The following is an 18,227-nucleotide window of genomic DNA, read 5'->3' on the forward strand; positions in this document are numbered from 1 at the left end:
GTGAAGCAAAAGATTTGTGAACTTGCTCCAAAGTTCTGATCTAAATCAAATGATTTGCGATACACACTATGAAGTCCCAATCTGAATCAAATAATTTGCAAACCCAGTTCCAAAGTCCTGATCTAAATCAAATGATTTGCGATACGCACTCTGAAGTCCCAAAGTAATTCTGAACCGGCTCAGAAGTTCCAATCTGAATGAAATGATTTGCGATACGTCAAATCATTCACAAACACGTTCTGAAGTTCTGATCTGAATCAAATGAGTTCTCAATCTCAAGTGAACCAAAAGATTTGTGAACCAGCTCCAAAGTTCTGATCTAAATCAAATGATTTGCGATACCCACCTCAAAGTCCCGAACTGAATCAAATGATTTGCGATACATGAAGTTTCGATCTAAGTCAAATGATTCGCAAACCCAATTCCAAAGTCCTGTATTTGTGATACACACTCCGAAGTCCCGATCTTAATCAAATGATTCATGATACGTGAAGTTTTGATCCAAATCAAATGATTTGCAAACCCGCTCCGAAGTCCCGATCTTAATCAAATGATTTACGATACACACTCCGAAGTCCTGATCTGAATTAAATGATTTACGATGTGCGATCTAGGTCCTGATCTAAATCAAATCAAATGATTTGCGATACACACTTCAAAGTCCCAACCTGAATCAAATGATTTGCGATACATGAAGTTTCGATCTAAGTCAAATGATTCGCAAACCCAATTCCAAAGTCCTGTATTTGTGATACACACTCCGAAGTCTCGATCTTAATCAAATGATTCATGATACGTGAAGTTTTGATCCAAATCAAACGATTTGCAAACCCACTCCGAAGTCCCGATCTTAACCAAATGATTTACGATACACATTCCGAAGTCCTGATCTGAATTAAATGATTTACGATACATAAGTTTCAATCTAAATCAAATGATTTACGATACACATTCCGAAGTCCTGATCTGAATTAAATGATTTACGATACATAAGTTTCAATCTAAATCAAATGATTTGTGATACACACTCCGAAGTCCCGATCTGAATCAAATCATTCACGATGCGTGATTTTTTGATCTAAATCAAATGATTTGCAAACCCGCTCCGAAGTCCTGATCTAAATCAAATGATTTGCGATACATGATCTGAAGTCCCGATAGCACATAGCTTTTTAAAATCGTTACAAGCAATGTTGAAATTCAAAAGTGCTTGGCTCTTTTAATTTGATCAGTTTTTTTTTTTGGCTAATGAATCTCATGAAGTTTTAATCAATCAGAGTGGTTCCAGTGTAAATGGCTCACTAAATTGATTCAGTTAATCGGTTCCTCTTTAGTTAATCGGTTCGTCTTTAGCCATGTTTACACATACACAACAGATCACATATCACAACATTGTCAGTACTGGCTTAGCTTATTTTTTTTACTAGTTTTATTAACTGAAATAAGCAAAAAAATATATTTTTTTAATTGTGTGAATTTTGTGTGAAAAGATATTAAAGATATATAGATTTTGGTTGCGTCGCTATCTACGCAGGGTCAGAAAGCTCTTAGATTTCATTAAAAATATCTTAATTTGTGTTCCAAAGACGAATGAAGGTCTTATGGGTTTTGAACAACATGAGAACGACATTAATTACATTGCAGCAATCTGATAATGTTACTAAGCCACATTACAATTCTTATAAATCATATAAGCCAAATTAAATGACTGATCCCACTGAATTTTTGTCGGTGTGTGCTTCGCTGATCTATGCTTAATGCAAGCCGGGCCACCAGCCCCATCATAAATTCAACAGAGGATGTGTTGTGCATCTCATGCGGAGGAATCCCAGAGAGGGCATGGAATCTGAGGAATCTGCTGCAATCACAAAAGCCTGTCCATCTCGTGAGGAGGCACCATTGAAATAAAAATGGGAGGAACTAAGGTTTGGCTTCGACAGAACATCCTGTGTACACAACCCCGGCCTTGACCTGAGATTAGCCAAACCCGACACAATCATAGCAACTGCCAACACCAAAAGAAGGGAGTTTGTACATATTTTGGGTTGCTTTACTACTTGTAGTTTACTGGGAGGTCAATAAATTGTGTGAATGAAACACAGCTGAGGCTGAATCAATCAAAATCAAAGAAAATATCCAAAATATAAATTAAACCTCTGTTCAGGCCCAAATAGCGAATATTAAAGATACTTTATCACAACATCCAAATCAGAGTCCTGATCGCACTTGCACAGACATGATGTGCTGTGATCTGAAACAGGCTGTTCAAGCGAGATATGCAAAGGAAAATTATCAAAAGAAGCCATCTGGAAAAATGGCTAACAATACCTTTCCCTTTTCATTCTGTCTTTGTCATACCCTGCAAATGCACATTAGACAGACCAACCAGAAAATTAGTTTTTTTTTTGCCCTTCATTAGAACTGAAAAACTAAAATTAGAGACTTTTTTTGCATGCATAATAATTACATAGCAAATAGATGTCTCGGGCATTACTAAGATGATTGCCAAGTGAACCTATAGTATCTATATTATAGAACATATAGAGCAGATCATAATGTGCGTAGCCATACAAGCCACTTCTGCAATTTCCAGTCCCTAACTATTTTCTCACAGCTTTAAATTTCATGACACAGCAAGATCATGTTTTGTAAACTGAGTCAGCTGATTTGATGCTAAGGGAGAAGGTGATCTGAAGTCTGAAGTGTGCTTCCTGATTGTAAAGCTGCACATTGCAACTTTAGCAAGGAAACAAACAAGAAATAAAATGAATAGTTCTTGCTTGCATAATTTGTGTTAAAAATTTCTTGTTGACTGGTGTTTCCCTGCTAGGGTTACCACTTTTAATACCCAAAAATAAGGGACGCATTCGGGGGGGGGGGGGGTCATCTCAAAAATGCATTAGAGTTGTGCATATAATATGGGACGTCCTGAATAAGAACTGATCATTGTTTTTTTTTTCTACTTTTTAGAAATGGGGTCTATATACCCCGTTAAAATGTAATCATGTACCATATCTCAAAAATGCTGCAGTAAAAAGGTTTCATATGAGTTATGCATATAATATGGGCCATCCTGAATAAGAACTGATCATTGTTTTTGTTTTTTTCTACTTATTAGACTCTAAAGTCTAATAATGTCCCATTTGTCAGAAAAGAACCGTCAAGTACACCAATAAATAAAACTGATATTAAAGCAGAAATGCAAATAAATAAGTAAGAAAAAATTCACGAGCATTTTGTAGTATTATCTCTCAGTCCTGGGCGTCTAAATGAAAAGCGCTCTGCAAGCGCGTTCTCTCTGTGTTGTTTCTGAAACTACCGTAATCACTGTAATATGTGCGCACACTTAAAATCAATCGCGGCTGGCTTGACCGTGTTTTTCTGAACCGCGGCTGGCTTTCCCGCAGTGATTATTTGCATGAGACGCTGCTTTAAAAATAATAATAAAAAAAAAAAACGGGACAAAACCCGTCCCGTATTGATTCAAAACGGGACGCGCAATTTCATTCTCAAATACGGGACGATTCCGTATTTTAAGGGACGGGTGGCAACCCTATTCCCTGCTCAGAAAATTACATAACATAGTAGACACAGTGAATCAAGCTCGAAACCAGCCTTAATTATTAGCTTTGCATATTCAAATGACTGTACCCGATACTATGCAGGTAAGTATCTTTGACTAGGCAAACATTTAGCAAAGGAGGACTAGTGTGTAGCTGGCTGAAAAGCTCATCAACCATATACAATTATACAATCATGTAATCAACACATTTTCTGTCATTTGTACATTGCTTACATACTTGAAAATACAGTACATTCCTGGTGGTTTGGGCCCTGGCCTAGCCAGGAGGCTATTCTACATTGAGTTTGCATGTTCTTCTCGTTTTAGAATGGGTTTCATCCAGGAGCTCTGGTTTCTAGTCATGGATTATGGGACTAGAAGTACCATTCATACAGCACTAAAAGGCCCAATCCTGCTTCTGGAGGGCCAATGTCCTGCAGAGTTCAACTTCAACCTGGCTAAACACACCTGTCTGGAAGTTTCTGATAATCCTGAAGACCTTGATTAGCTGGTTTAGGTGTGTTTAGTTAGGATTGAAGCTAAACTCTGCAGGACAGTAGCATTCTAGGAACAGAATTAGATACTCTTAGTACAGGGTGTTTCCAAGTGTCATCTAGACTCAAGTCTGTGTCAAGTTCGAGTCCAAGACTATATTTTCTATGACTAGTTGAGACCAGCTCATCCAAGTCCAGACCAAGTCCACATGCTCTCAAAAACATAATAATAGACTTGTAATAATAGACTTGAGATGGACTTGGGTTTGGTCTTCCCTGTTGAAAAAAAAAACATATGCTGGTTAGGTATGTTTTGAAGCATGACAGCTCTTTTGAGCTGGTTTAAGCTGGTCCTGAGTTGGTCATGAGCTGATTTAAGCTGGCCCTGAGCAGGTACTAGTTGCTAAGGTCCAATTTAGGACTAGCACATGACTAGCTTTAAGGGTTAGTTCACCCAAAATTGAAAATTCTGTCATTAATTAATTACTCACTCTCGTGTTGTTTCAAACCTGAAAGACCTTCTTTCATCTTCAGAACACAATTTAAGATATATTTGATGAAATCCGAGAGCTCTCTGACCCTCCCATAGACAGCAGGGGCATGTCCAAGGCCCAGAAAGTACCAAGATGATCGACAAAGTTGCCCATGTGTCCACATGTGACACAGTAGGGATGAAAATATGGAATAAAGTAGTTGTGTTTGTTTTTCTTTGCACAGAAAAAGTAATTATTGTAGCTTCGTAAAATTACAGTTAAACCACTGATGTCACTTGGACTATTTTATCAATCACCTTGGTACTTTTCTGGGCCTTGAACGTGGTAGTACCCTTACTGTCTATGGGGAGGTCAGAGCACTCGGATTTCATCAAAAATATCTTAAATTGTGTTTTGAAGATGAAAGAAGGTCTTACAGGTTTGGACCAACATGGGGGTAAGTAATTAATGATAGAATTTTCATTTATGGGTGAACTAACCCTTTAAACCAGCTCATAACCAGCTCAGGACCAGCTTAAAGCAGCTCATGACCAACTAAGGACCAGCTTGAACCAGCTCAAACCAACTGCCATGCTTCAAAACATAACCAGCATATGCTGTTTTTATTCAAGAGGGTTGTGTGGAGTACTACAACACTAATGCTTTCCTGTCTACAGCCTGTGATACAGGGAATAATAAAGACCCGACATAGGACAAGTGGTTTAGAAAATGATTGGAAGATTTGTGGTGGTTTATACCAGTGTTTCCCAGTGTTTTGTTCTTGGTGGCACACCAACAGGCACACCCTGTTTTCAAACTTTCAACACAAACACCTGATTCATCTCAGATGGGTCAGATCAGGGAGACATCCAAAATGTGGGAAGGTTGGAAAACACTGTATAATCTACTGTAGCCACATATGGTAGAGTCGTGACAACTATATTCTCTGTAGGTTTTCTTATACAACAATCTTGACTAACAGTTTACTAGAATACTCTCTAAAGTAAACTTTCTAGCAACCAATATTTACACATAGCCCTAATATATAAATAATTCCCTAGTGAACTTCCTGTCCAGGAACTGGACATATTACAGTGGACTGATCTCCACATGGTCACTGTATGACACAAGCCACATCTGTGCTAAGCCTTGATAAGTCAAACAGCTTTCACAGAAATGAAAGATCTTTCTCAACAAGGTGGAAAACATTTCCGTTCACAGGTTCATTTCACCCTGGCGGGTCCAAAGTTCACCCATATTAGACCAAATGGCCTGCAAATGATCAACCTTACTGTCAAGCTTGCCCAGCTCTAGACTACATGACCACAGATGACGTAAAACAAAAACAAACACTGTGTGTTCATGAGTCAATAATGAACTTGTACTCTTGTTCTGGTAGCAGGTGGTGTATTACTGAACTCTCCAGGAATTGTACCAGAGGTATTGAATAGACAAACATGTCTCACAACTGAGCCCCATTATGGCTTTAAATGAACTCCAGACAGCTCAGAGCCTATTCCTCAACTCTGGGGGCAAATCTATCACTCTCCATCCACAACAACTGGATTGAGTCCAACCTTATGGGTATATCCTTCATGGTATCCTGTAAGGGAGGAGTATCTAAAGGCACCTTCGCATGAGTGTTACTGAGTCACTTCACAGTGAAACTGGCATTGTCTCCTCCTACATCTGCCTCATGTTTGGTGTAAACATTCAGTTTCAACAGAAAACAAGCTAAATTTAATCAGAAACCCACTTGGGGTACCCCAGGGTTCGGTACGTGCCCCCTTTCTCTTCTTGATATATGTACACTCTCTGGGACTTGAACTGGTCTGTACAAGCTCTTCTCATGTTGCTGCACTTGTAGCACCCTGGCCAGGGTGGAGATGCTAATCTATTTTAGATTGATTGAGTTTGACATTTCGAAAAAAGCTTCTTCCTCTGCCCTTCCTCTGACCAGCCACCCAAAACCACTGACCTGTCTATGAGTGTGAGGTGGGTTTGGCCCCACTGTCACAATAGAAAAACTAGATCTCCACCCTGGACGCTTGACGGAGAGCACACACATAAGCAATCCTGACTACTTTCAGAGAAACCAGCACCCACCCATCTCCATCTATACAGTCTGTGTTTACATGCTTACAATCAACTGTTTCAAACCATGCCACACAGAGACTGTGTTTGTTTATTAAAGGTACAGTGTAACTTGATCTCTAAATCCTTGGCTTTCACACTGACAACAATGTAGCAGGTCAAAAAGCTACAAATCTAGGACAGGAGGTTACCAGATGCTGGTAAAACAAACCCGAGGTGTACCAATGAGAATAAAATGAAACTGGTTTGAACATTCTTTCATTTGAGTTTGATTTTGTTTCGGCTCACTGTGTACACCAGCTTTTGGAAAACTGGTTTCATACCAGCCAAACAAAGCAATCTCTGATCTCAAATAGACCAAAAGCGCTGTTGTGAAAGAGCCCAACTAAACCATCCATTAGAAGAGAGAAGAGTTCTCAAGTTCTCAAGCTGTTTAAATGAAATGAAAAGCTTTGTTGACCACACAACAGCTAACAAATACTTTCGCATATTTACTGACTACTGACTGAGGATGCAGCCACGAGACCAAAAGTATTTCCTTTGTCTGGATCCTGAACTTGGTAACTAATAAGGACAGATCCAGGGTCAAATGTTCTTCTTGTTGGTGGTGGACTAAGAGTGGGAGCACTGCTCCTAGATCAGTGCTTATAGACAGGGGAAGTGTGATATCTGCACATCCATGAAAAACAATCAGAGGAAACCGCTCTCAGCTTTCTGGAGTAGATGCTCTGCCAGCGGCTCCAAGAACAGATTCCCACAGACTGACTACAGGCTCTTTGAAGATCCGCTTTCGAAAACACCCCGATCACACGGTTACATGATCTCCCCATGAGTGTTTTCATTTTAAATGTGATTATATTTAAAAGCTCAAAATATACTGAATTTCACATTTAAAAAAGAAAGAAACGAAACTGAAGTAGATCAGAGATCTTGTCCGGTCACTCAGATACCAGAGTAAATGTGCCCGGCTACAGAATGACGTCTCCCGGTTCTTCCTGACAGAGGAGTTACGCAAGAAACAGCAGTTGACCTGGAGAGTCACAGTCAATTTAACCCAACACAAAAGCACTTCCACGCAAGTAATTGCCTCAGAGAGAAGGCTTATGTAAGAGCAGTCATCTGTGCATGATTGAAAAACAGCCCTGCTATCCTCACAGATTTCATTCTGACTTCCCCTCAGCGCAGTACAGGAAAGCAACAGGCTTTTACCGGGAAGAGTCATGCGGTGGTCATGAAAACATCGGAAAACAGCACGGGTTTTATCAGTCATTTCCATTCATATGCTCCCGTTGTAATACAAGTGAGAATTACAACTCTTGTATAATCACAAAAAAACGAACAGATGGAAACTTGCAACATGAGCAAGTTTTTAAAGGGTAGTTCTTTGCCCGAGGATAAACTCCAGTCCCATGTGTGGTATGTGATGTATTTTTGACAGGAAATGATTGGAGAAGTGGAAGGAACAGTATTGTGACTTAATATGTGTACTGCTAGGCCCAGTGCTAGTTTAACACTGCTGCTGCAGGTTTTTTTTTTTTTCATGTTGGCGAGTTGAAGCTATCCAATAACATGATATTTATCCCATTATATGTGAACTTTACCAGGGGAACCCTACATAAAACATGTATTTTTACCAAGGGGACTCCCTGATACATGATTGTGCTAGTTTCAGGCTCGTTTTAAGTTAGCAATTGTGTGGGTTTTGCTATGAAAACCTGGCAACCCTGGCTAGGCCCTTGACATTAGTGTATTTTTTTTAACTAGGGAGAATATCTGTATATTTACATTTGTCTCACAAGTACTCACAAATACTAAACTATAGCAAACCAAGCTTAATGTTGGCTTGGCAAAACTTTTCAAACCTAAATCAGTTTAAAGACTAGTTTGAAGAAAAGGAAGTGAGATTAATTGTAGGCTACCAAATGAGTAATTGTAGTGTACTTTATACCTTAAAGGTATGTTTTGTTTCTTGCAGATTATATAATATTAATGAAGAGGTCCCTTAAGTGTAATTAAAGAAAGTACAATTTCAGACTGTGACCTTGGACAATTGGACCACAAAACCAGATTAAGTAGTACAGGTATATTTGTAGCAATAGCCAAAAATACATTGTATGGGTCAAAATTATGCATTGCTAAGAACTTCATTTGGACAACTTTAAAGGCGATTTTCTCAGTATTTTGCTTTTTTTACACCCTCAGATTGCAGATTTTCAAATAGTTGTATCAAACCATACATCAATGGAAAGCTTTCAGTTAATGTATAAATCTCAGATTCAAAAAACTGATCCTTATAATAGGTTTTGAGGTCCAGGGTCACAATTAAGTACTAAAAGTGCACTTTTTTAATCATGTAAAATAAAAAGTTTTGCTGCAGAGAACCTTTTGAATTTTTATTAATCTTTTATCATAAAGAGGTATACTTATTTTGATGTGTTGACTAACATACTAAAGCACTTGATTATTATTTTACCTGTGTTATTTGATATTACATAAAGTTATTTTAAATTAGTTACGTTATGTCATTACAAATGTGTAATTACAAATATATGACATGTTTTAATAATGAAGCTATACTTAAGTCCTACTTAAGTGAGTCAGAAAAACACTCTTACTTACAACTAATTAAATTTAATATGAATTTAAACTGTAATTCATTTTCAATTTATTGCAATTACAATGTAGTTAGGTCCCCAAAAACATTACAATCAGTTCACACCTAAGTATATTTTCTAAAGTATATTATTTTAGTAATAAGTATTTTTTTAGAGTATAAAGTATACTTCTTTTTTATAATATATTGCTAAGGTGTTTTAAAGAGTTGCTAGGCAGTTTCTGAGTGGTTACTATTGTTTTTAAACTTGTTGCAAGGGCACTAAAAGGTACAACATCTGTCACTGAGGCACTGTCACTTTTTAAGAAGTGCCAAAATGTACAATTTAGGAACTAACATGTGCACTTTAGATAGTAATAATATGCACTTTTAAGGTACTAATATTCACTCTTGAGGGGTAAATAAGGTACCAGTGACAGCTTTTGTACCTTTTTTCTCTGAGAGTGTATAGATGATTGCTAGAGTGTTTACTATGCAGCTGTTGATAAGCAGTTGTTAATTTGTGTTTAAAGGTTGCTAGGAAGTTGACAGATAGATTGGATTTGATGGACAAAAGAGGAGTAAACAATCACATGTTTTTAATAAAAATATATGGAATATTTCTGATCATCAGCTATGTAAATTTTGGAAATTATATGGGTCTGGCTTCTGGCCATCCGCATCCAGCTATTTGTGGCTGTACAAAACAGCTGGTTTTGCTGCTTGATATTGCAATTTGGTGTGTTTTAACATAGTATTTTAATGCATTATCTTAATTAATAACACACTGGTTTGTAGTGCAAATTGTTTTACCATTTACTGCCCATTGTTGTTCTTCTCACTATTTCCCTACAGGGCCTAAAAAACCGGAAGTCTTGCCAACAGGCATACTTGCGTGTTGAAGAATAAGATGGATAGGAAAATATATTACAAATAGTAGTTTGTCAAGCAAAATTAGATAACATAACTAGATTGAAGGCTTATATTAAATGCATGACTCTGGGCTTTAGCGCCCCGGGACGTCATTTACTACCCTTTCTCTCTTTTGTTTTTTAAAATTTGACATCAGCTTTCTCAGTATTCCTCAATCTATTCTTTATAAACAATAAGCAAATAAAAATAATCAAATATAATAGAATGTCTGTTTTCTGATTATTTTTTTGTAAAAAGTGTATAGGGTGGCTAGAGACCTGAGGTGTATAATTCTGCTCTCCAAAGGCAAAGCGCAGTAACTACACATTTGCTCAAAATTGAGTTAAGGCTTAAAATGGACTTTGTGACAACTGTTTTGTCTTGTGGCAAAGTCTCCTGGTTAAATTTTGTCCCGTTTCAGAGACATGTGTCACCATGTTTGACTAGCTGGCGTAAAAACTTTAAAGGTATTTTTCTCAGTTTCAGTGTTGGCGTAGTTACTGCACTTTGCCTTTGGAGGGCAGAATAGTGTAAGTATATTTTTCGTCCGCAAAAATATGTAAATATCTGATTCTTGCAGTTCACCTTTATTCCTCTAGGTTTGATGTTTGATAGACAATAATGACGTGATGTTTCACTCATAGTTATCACAGGCATAAAATAAAAAAGAATATCATCAGCAAAAATTTAATTGGTTTGAATGGCTGTACTGCAGAGCAATTACTGTGTGCAATAAAATATAAATGTCACTGTTATTTGATGGCCGATGCGGTGAATAAGCTGCCAGCGATCAAAATATTGATTTTGAAGTCATTGAAAACAATGGTTTTGAGAATATGGTTGAGATCACGAATATAAGCCAGATGCTGAATGTACTGTGGAAGTGCGCTTTGAATGACGGCGATGGTAAAATCATCTGCTCAAATTGACCTTCTAAGTTTCAAAAGATAACAAAATATGTTTTATTTTATTCTTCTGTAATTGCTCTTAAAATTTCAAGAGTTTTTTGCTATTGCAGAAGTTAGAAATCCATCCGTGCTGGATATATATATGCCCGGGTCGCTAAAGAGCCGAATATGTAATAATGATTGGCAAAACATTCATGCATTTAAGGGTTAAAGTATAGTTTAACGTATTCCCTCTGATGTTTTCTTTCTGACCCCAAAATCGTCACTGTGACCCTAAGAGAAGACATTCTTTCCTGGCGGCCCTCATTTGCCACACAGTAAATCACTACAGGTGAAAAAACGGATCCAAACACTGAGAGCACAATGCCAGAAGGGGCATTGTGGGTAATTTGGTTATGCAGATGACATGAGAATGAAAAGAGGGTTTAGGCGGTAAACAGGACAGTCACCATGGGGAGCCCAGCTGTTGTAGAGTCTGGCCTTTTTCCTCCTTGAGTAATGTGCAAATCATTATCATGAGAGGAGTACACACACACACACACACACACACACACACACACACACAAGACAGCGTGGTTACAACCGTCTGAAGAGAAAATAGAGCCATGCGTGAGAAAAACACAACAAGCGCTTTCTCAGACAACTGCGCTTCGCCTGAGCAAACTATAATCCTTCAGCCCTGAAACACACAGATGATCTGTTCCTCAGGTGAGCAGCTTTAAATGACGCTGACATCCTGGAACTGTGTGATCAGTTGTGGTGTGAAATTGTGTTTACTCTGGATCAAGGCTCAATGGAGTTGTTTGTCTTCTGTGAGAACTAACTGTCTTCATGTGCTGGACGTCCTCCTCAAACACACCAGCCACCCACAGTCAGCGACTGAAGCGCTAGGTGTGCGATCTGCCAAGTGCACTTAAGTGTGTAGGTGTGTGTTTCACAGTTGTCATAGCACTCTGTTATAATTGCTGGAGGAATACAAAGCAATTTTTCAACCGCACATATGGACAAAAAAACGTATTAAACTGAATTAGTGGATGTAATGAGACGTAAGGTACTGTATGAGTAATTGTAGTGACAATGCTTGAGGACAGGATTTTACTGTGGCAGTACCATGGTAAAGTGATAAACAAGTACCATATACCATGCATTTGCATGATGCTCCAAGGTACTTCAGAGATTACCATGGAAGTACCATGGATTATGTACAAGAGAACATATCATAGTACTTTGTTAGTGGGTTATATGAGACAACTAGTTAATAACATTAACATAAATGTGCTAGTATATTTATAAATGTATGATATATTCAGAGCGTTACAACACCACAGATGTGCCCAGATGTTTATACTAGTGTTGATTATGGTTATTATTACGTAAATTCCCTTGTGAAAAAGAAAAAATGTAAAAAACGAATATACTTAAGTAATGTTTGCAGACTCTTAACTGCATATTAATTGCAATTAAATAAAAATTTATTATAGTTTAGATGCAATTAGCTTAACTTTAGAGTTCTTATAATTCCATTATAGTATAATATGCTTTATTGTCATTTATATTAACAATTATATGTCTTATGTTTATATTTGTTATTACATATCTGACCCTAGGCCACAAAACCAGTCATAAGGGTCATTTTTTGAAACTACACTGTAAAAAGATTTCACCAGATTCAACTTCAAAACTTAAGTTCAAGTCATTTTAACACATTTTATTGTTATGAGTTGAAATAACTTGTAGTTTTAAGTTGATTTAACTTAAAATTTTAAGGCAGCTGCTGAACTTAGGTTTTTAAGTTGAAACTGGTGAAATCTTTTTACAGTGTAAGATATATTCTAACAAACCTACATCAACGAAAAGCTTATCTATTCAAAGCTTTTTGTTGATGTACGGTTTGTTAGAATATGACAATATTTGTCTGAGATACAACTATTTGAAAATCTGCAATCTGAGGGTGGAAAAAAATCTAAATATTGAGAAAATCTCCTTTAAAGTTGTCCAAATGAATTCTTAGCAATGCATATTTAGCAAGTTTTGATATATTTACGGTAGAAAATTTACAAAATATCTTTATGGAACATGATTTTTACTTAATATCCTAATGATTTTTAACATATAAAACATACTCGTGCTACTTTTAACTGGTTTTGTAGTCCTAGGTCACATATTTGATGATAAAGTTGTAATTTATTACATTTAAGCAATATTTACTTTAAAAGTAATTTTGAATAACACTACAAAAATAAGTGTACTGCTTTAAAAGTGTACTTATTTCCATTAAGAAACAGTCATAAATGTGTCTCTCTCAAAACACACGCAAATAGCTTGTTATGTAATGAATATTATATAATCTGCAATAGTTTTAAATATACAACCCTTTTGCAACAGTTTTTTAATGTTGCTTTTTGTTATAAGTGTGCCTGTGTTAATGGCAACCTCATAAATTTTGGCTCAGGTGTTTATTTTTATTGAAATTTTAATATTTCACCCTCTTTTCATTCAAAAAAAAAAAAAAAATCAATTTTACCCTTCTTACTAAAAATACTCACATTCAGGACCTTAAGGACAAAAATGTCCAAATTGAAACCCATTAAAACAATTGTTTAACCCAGAGCCATTTGACTATAAAATGATGCAATATTTACTAATAGGCATTCATTCTATCGGCAAGGGTTCAAATTTTACTTTTTTTTTTTCTTTTTTTTTTTTTTTTTTTACAATTTTTACAAATTTACAAATTGTTTTTTAAAAATCTAACACTACATAAAAAATTATAAATGCCTCAAAATTAATGTTGTTCTTCACTGACACACCCAAGAATCTAATAAGCAAAGAAATTTTTTTTGCTTAGCATTTAGTATTTTCATTTTATATATATATATATATATATATATATATAAACCTGTGGCATATGTAAACAAACCAGCATTTAAAGGGTTACAATTCCGAATATGATTGAATGTTTGGTATCTATGGATAGAACAGATGCTGGTTAAAAAAATCAACATCAGTGAAAGTGGACAAAAATATTAATAAATCATATTTTTATGACAGTTTTTGTCCATTTGCATCTATGTGTAACTTTTTTTGACGTACAAGCGTTAAGGATTGAAATACACTAAGTGTTAAAAATATACAATTAAGCGTTCTACTTTTCATAAGGGTTTACATCGTTTATGTCCATTATTTACCATGCTATTGGTTACCATACCATGTATTTGCATGACACACAGAAGAACTCCAAGAAACCAAAAAATAGTAAGTAACATAGTACTTTCAGGTACTTTTCTGTCAGATAATTGATATTTATAAGCGTTATGCTAATGTTATTGTACTTATAAAAAAAAACAATAGCCGACTTATAAAAACAGTAGTACTAAATGATTAGCTACGGTATTTCACTTCTAAAATGCGGTACCTTTGCAAGTTTCTCACCGTTTCTGAGTTCACGGATGTCCTGAGTTTCTCCAGCACGGGAATGTGCACAGGAATGATTTCTCCGTTCCTCTCCGGCACCGGCGGCGGCGGCGGCGTGTCCTCCCTCATCATTTCGTCGCTGATCTCGGGCTCATCATCATCACACTCGGGCACCGGAATGCCCTCCGTGACAAACTCCTTCAAACACTTCAGCTCGTGTTTCTTCAGCAGCTCGTCGGTGTCCGCGTCCACCACTACGAGCTCCAGGTTCCCTGCGCTGGCGCGTATCCTCGCCACGACCTGCTGATGGCTGTCGCTCTCCACTCGCTCTCCGTTCACAAACACCAACCTGTCGCCCGCGCGCAGACCCGACACTTCGGCGGGGGAGTCGGGCTCTACCAAGCGGATGAACTGGCCGCTTTTGCCCTTCTCTCCGTGCAGATGGAAGCCGTACCCGTTCTCGCCCTTCTCCAGGACGCAGAGACGCGGGCGCAGAATCTGGCTGGGCATCACGCGAGTCACCTGTTGACTGAATCTGACAAATAAATAGAAGTGAAGGATAAATGAGAGTCCTGCGCTCAGATGCTCACGGTTGAAGCATGTTAGCCCGCTCGGCCTCAGTAAGTGAAGGGATTTGTTGTTGATAAAGTATGAAGAGAAAGTTCTGGTGTTCGAGTGTTTGATCGGCAGCACATCAGCATCCAAATCCAGCCCATGGAGGAGTGACTCCTCTAGAACCTCCTCCTCTGATGGCTTTCTGCACTCTAAAGAGAAACAGGGTGAATTTGCTAGGACTTTTGTTGCACTTTCAACTTCTGTTATTTAGCCTAATGCCATCGGCACACTTCACAAATGACATCTAACTCTAGAATGACCAGTTCTTAGGGGGAAAAAATGAAATAGATTGACATGCATAAAATGTGAATAAAGAAGCTTTTAATTGATGTATGGTTTGTTAGGATAGGACAATATTTGGCTGAGATACAACTATTAGAAAATCTAAAATCTGAGGGTGCAAAAATATCAAAATATTGAGAAAATCGACTCTTAAAGTTGTCCAAATGAAGTTCTTTGCAATGCATATTACTAATCAAAAAATAGGTTTTTGATATATTTACGATTGCTATATACACTCTTAAAAATAAAGGTGCTTCACAATGCCATAGAAGAACCTTTTTGTCTTAATGGTTCCTTAAAGAACCTTTAACATCTGAAGAACCTTTCTGTTTCACCAAAGGAGAAGGAGAAAGAAGGTTCTTCAGATTATAAAAAAGTAAGAAAGAGATGTTTTTTTAAAGAACCTTTGACAGAATGGTTCTTCGTGGAACCAAAAATGGTTCTTCTATGGCATCGCTGTGAAGAACCTTTTAAAGCACCTTTATTTTTAAAAGTGTACCCGTGCTACTTATGACTGGTTTTGTGGTCCAGGGTCACATATGATTTTTCTTTTTAAATATTTATTGTGTGAAACTGATTTATGTCATGTTAACAGATATAAATAATTGTTAATTGCAGTTACAGCTTCATTTCTTCCTGCCAAAACCCAAAAAGTCAAAAGTTAGTGCACTTCAAAGGAGACGTCAGTGAAGATCTTGAGAAGACGTGATATGACAAAAAAAAAACAAGGCCAATTCAAGGTATAAGTAACACTAGTAAGAAGACAATTTTCAAATCAAACATTTTCCAGTGCAATTAAAAAAAGCGTAGTTTCACTATTTTAATCAACATTTTGTGGCACCAGCATGTAAAAGTTGTCTTCTTTCTGATTTATGTCCTTGTGAATAGGCTTTGTGGTGTTCTTGTCCTGTTAAAGAGCAAATGTGAGGAGGTTAGTTGTCACGTGGGTTATATCTCAGGCTCTGAGGCAAACGGTATGATCCTTTTTCACTGTTTTTTAAACATTTCTTCAAACTAAAACATTTAGTTTTTCATTAATTTGTGTTCCATCTTTGCTTAAAAGGAATTAAAGGGTTAGTTCAACCAAAAATGAAAATTCTCACTCTTATGTCATACCAAGACCTTTGTAAATCTTCAGAACACAAGATATTTTAGATGAAATCCAAGAGCTTTCTGACCTGTCATATGTAACTGAAATGTTGTAGGGTCAGAAAGCTCTCGAATTTCATCAAAAATATCTTCATTTGTGTCCTGAACATGAACGAAAGGTCTTATGGGTTTGCCATTACTTGAAGTAATTAACAACATTGCATTTTTGGACGAACTATCCCTTTAAATATCCTATAATACACTACAGTTTGTTATATTTAAACCAATGGATATTTCTCAAATTACTTCTCTCAGGGCAACAACAGAGAAAAGGATGCTGTCAAATCCAAAAGTTTGCCAAATCCAAATAAGCTTTACAGATCTTTTTTGAAAAGAGCTTATTAGACAATGTTTTTCATGCTCATTTGATAAAGCATAAATAATTATACATAAAGATCCTTAAGACAGCGAGAGAAAATTTATTAATGTCACATTTCCAATAACTTAGGACATTACAGAAACCTATACCGACTCTGACTCTAGAAAACACCAGAAGAAAATGATTCACTTTTCTGTGAAACGTGTACAGTTTATGCCTCAGCTGTTGAACTTATGTTATTACACATCTATACATTTTGCTTTTTTATTTATTTATTGCTGAATTTAGTTTAAAGTGTTTTAATCATGTAAGAAAAAATAAAATCTAAATAATCTTTTTTTTTTTTAAACTTTAGAATTAGTCTCTTCTGCTCACCAAGCCTGACTTATTTGAAACGAAGTATAGTAAAAACAGTAAAATTTTGAAATATTTTTACTATTTAAAATAACTGATTTCTACTTGAATAGATTTTAAAATGCAATTTATTCCTGTGATTCCAAAGCTGAATTTTTTAGCATCATTACACCATGATTCTTCAGAAATCATTCTAATATTCGGATTGCTGCTCAAAAACATTTATTATTATTATTAATTATTATTATGTTTAAAAGAGATGAGTAGATTTGGGGGAGGGGTATTTGATGAATAGAAAGTTCAGAAGAACAGCATTTCAAAAGCCAAAAGCCTCAGACTGAATGCAAAGTAAATTGATGTCTGTATAGTAGAATGCAAAAGAAGATGCTTAAAGAATGAGAAAAAAAGAACAAATGTTAGTTTATAGTTTAGAGTAGTTTTGTTTATTAGTATAGTTGAATTGGATCACTGAAGGTCAGCAGCAAAGACACACTGTAAACCTAAACGTTCAAAGTAATTAAGTAAACTTATTTTTTTAAAGTAAGTACTTAGATATTTTGAGCTCCTGTGACTTTTTTTAGTTTTTGAGTTAATAAAACTTATTTGTAATTTTTCATTTGAACTACTTGATGAATCAAGCACCACTTTAAAGTATAATTTGACTGTACTTATATTTTCAACTGTTTAAACATTAGTGTGAGCATCTGATGTGAGTTGTGAGTTTATCAGAATTAATATACTGGTTAATAAAATGAGATTAAATACATGAAGGATATTCACATTGTTTAACATAACATTCCCTGTTTTGAATTCATTTTAAGAAATACTGAATCTGAGGTGAATTAAAGCATATTTATATTTATTCTAGAACTTGAGTAATGTTTTATTCCTGATTTCTCTCAAACATGGGGACAGGAAAGCTTTCATTCAATAAATGGCAGGAAATGTAACTGGCGTTACTTATTTAAAAAAAAAAAGTAAGTTATTTTCTTGTTAAATCAAAAAGTAATGCATTAATTTTAGTTACTTGAAAAATGTAATCTGATTGCGTAGCTCGC

The 18,227-nt window shown here is 36.2% G+C and overlaps 1 protein-coding gene across 1 annotated transcript in view; it reads right to left on the bottom strand.

Annotated features, from left to right (window-relative positions):
* Positions 1 to 15,147, bottom strand: part of nherf1b (NHERF family PDZ scaffold protein 1b) — a 42,216-nt gene extending 27,069 nt beyond the window's left edge. The window contains exon 1 of the mRNA XM_073834051.1: positions 14,469 to 15,147. Within this exon, the coding sequence (XP_073690152.1) occupies positions 14,469 to 14,960 (492 nt within the window). The 5' untranslated portion in view covers positions 14,961 to 15,147. The remainder of the gene's footprint in view (positions 1 to 14,468) is intronic.
* Between the last annotated feature and the right edge of the window lie 3,080 nt (positions 15,148 to 18,227).

Source organism: Garra rufa, chromosome 1 (genome assembly GCF_049309525.1).
Source record: "Garra rufa chromosome 1, GarRuf1.0, whole genome shotgun sequence".
Taxonomy (NCBI): domain Eukaryota; kingdom Metazoa; phylum Chordata; class Actinopteri; order Cypriniformes; family Cyprinidae; genus Garra; species Garra rufa.